Raw genomic sequence first — 2341 nt, 5'->3', positions numbered from 1 at the left:
CAGATCTACTTCTCTTCTATCCTCTTTCCTGACTTGCTTGATAGATATCCATGTCTGTGCAGCCTATGTGCACATTTCCAACAACACATCCCCTTGATGCTGCAATCGCATATCTTTATGATATCAATATAAACCGCATTATAAAACAGTGATGAAGGATAGAAAATATCATGATCGAGGGGGCCACGTTTTCTCGGCAAACTAATCTATAGGCCGGCTTACCCTAATTTGGATGTTGATTGCAATTGAGTGTGTGGCTCATTGGTTTTGGAAGTAACTATATAACAAGCCGGACTTAGAATGAGTGGTAGGTTAGGTATTATTTTTTAAGCTAGAGCTGAAGAAAAACCCGACTAACACAATCGAAGCGTTCATACGGACGCGATGACAAACATATAAACCAAGAAGACCCCGTCCGGGGCCCGTCGCTCGCCGGTGTATCTCTCCATGCATGTCTGCTGTCCTTTACACTCGAAAGAACCGATGAAGATGGCGAGGCGTGATGTCCGAAAGCAATTATTAATGGAGAGAGAGAGAGACAGAGAGACAGAGAGAGAGACGGAGAGAGAGGGCTAGTATATCTATATTAACCAATGATGAACGTGCAGGAGGGGGCAAAAACACAAAATGGGGCGTTCTTTGACTGTGCTTGTACTGATAGTGCTAACCACGATACTCTGGATACATTCGGTGCTGGTGAGCTGCATTAGAGATGGGAGCGGGGCAGGGAAGGCGAGCAAGGCAGGAGGGTTTAGGCTAGAGATGAGGCACGTGGACTCATACATGGGGGAGGAAGAGCTGGCGCCGGCCAGCGGGGAGAGGCTGAGGAGGGCGGCAGATAGGAGCAAGAGGAGGGGGGTGGAGATGGTAAGGCGGGTGAGGCAGGGGATGATGGCGGCCTCATCGTCGTCATCGTCATCGCAGCCATTACTACCCGTGCGGTCGCCAGCCTTATCGTCTTCCGCCCTCGACGTCGCCTCCGTCTACTCCCAGAGTGGCGTCTACGTGGTGGAGGTGGCCCTGGGGACCCCGCCCCAGCCCTTCTCCGCCGTTCTCGACACGGGCTCCGACCTGGTCTGGCGCCAAGCCTCCCCCTGCGTCCAGTGCTTCCCCGAACCCGACCCCCTCTTTGACCCCTCCAAGTCCTCCACCTACCATACCGTCTCTTGCGACAACCCCTTGTGCAGCTCCCTCCCCCTCCCCGCTTGTGATGCCTCCACGTGCCAATATTACTATGCCTACGGTGATGGCTCCACCACCATCGGTACCCTTAGCACCGATACCCTCACCCTTGGCAGCTTTTCCGTCGCTAAATTCGCCTTCGGTGCCGGGGAAGACAACTACGGTGAGATTTCTAGTACCAATGTCTCTGGCTTGGTAGGTATGGGTGGTGGTTCCCTCTCCGTCCCTTCCCAAATGGCCCACACCATCGGTAACAAGTTCTCTTACTGCCTTGTCACATGGACCGATGCTCCCTCCAAAACTAGCCCTCTCCTCTTCGGGTCTGATGCCACACTTACTGGAAATGGTGTGCTAAGCACCCCATTTGCAACCAACCCTGGAGGGGCTGGACAAGACACCTTCTACTACCTCACTTTGAACGGGATAAGCATCGGTGGTGAGCTGCTAGACATACCCAAGGGCACCTTCGATATACAACCCGATGGAAGTGGTGGGTTTCTAATTGATTCTGGTACCACAGTCACTACCCTAGTGGAAGCCGCATATTCTTTAGTCAAGAAGGCTTATGCTGCTATCATTAAACTTCCACCTAAAGATGGATCATCTGTAGGACTTGACCTTTGCTATGACAACTCCCAACATGCACATCTTGAGATCCCGACTCTCACTTTCCATTTAGAGGGTGCAGACCTTGAAATTCCACCAGAAAACATATTCTTTGATTATGAAGGCTACTTTTGCTTGGCTTTCATTAGCTCATCTTCAGATCTCAACGTCAACATATTTGGCAACATTCAACAGCAAAATTTCCAGATTCTTTATGACAAAGGTAGCAATAACCAACTCTCCCTTAAGAAAGTTCAATGTGATACCTTATAGCCGCAGATGATAACTATCTTGTGGCCCTTGTTACTTTGATTATCAAAATTCTCACTCAACTTTACAATCACTTGTTTAACAACATCAAGAATAATTGTAGAACTGCCGCATCCTCATATGAATGTGAACATCACTACCTATAAATTCTAGTGTTGGTTATGAAGGGGGTTGACTTATTGTACAATTGTGACTTGTGAAGCACTTATATAAGTCCAGCTTAAGATACACAATCTTGAGAGTTTCTATACAATTTCTCACTTTCCTATTCAAAATACATGAA

The 2341-nt window shown here is 48.6% G+C and overlaps 1 protein-coding gene across 1 annotated transcript; it reads left to right on the top strand.

Moving 5' to 3' along the window:
• The first annotated feature begins 627 nt into the window (after nt 1-627).
• LOC148015960 (aspartic proteinase nepenthesin-1-like) lies at nt 628-2061 on the top strand. The gene has a single exon (XM_087663854.1). It carries the CDS (start codon nt 628-630, stop codon nt 2059-2061), a length of 1434 nt encoding a protein of 477 aa, XP_087519980.1.
• The last annotated feature ends 280 nt before the right edge of the window (nt 2062-2341 follow it).

Source organism: Lygodium microphyllum, chromosome 23, assembly GCF_053477565.2.
Source record: "Lygodium microphyllum isolate KBCC chromosome 23, Lygodium_microphyllum_v1.1.10, whole genome shotgun sequence".
Classification (NCBI taxonomy): Eukaryota; Viridiplantae; Streptophyta; class Polypodiopsida; order Schizaeales; family Lygodiaceae; genus Lygodium; species Lygodium microphyllum.
Note: the sequence above shows the minus strand (reverse complement) of the source record. Positions and strands in the feature narration are given on the sequence as shown.

Coding starts and splice junctions, on each gene's coding strand:
- LOC148015960 (XM_087663854.1), top strand. CDS start 628: ATGGGGCGTTCTTTGACTGTGCTTGTACTGATAGTGCTAACCACGATA.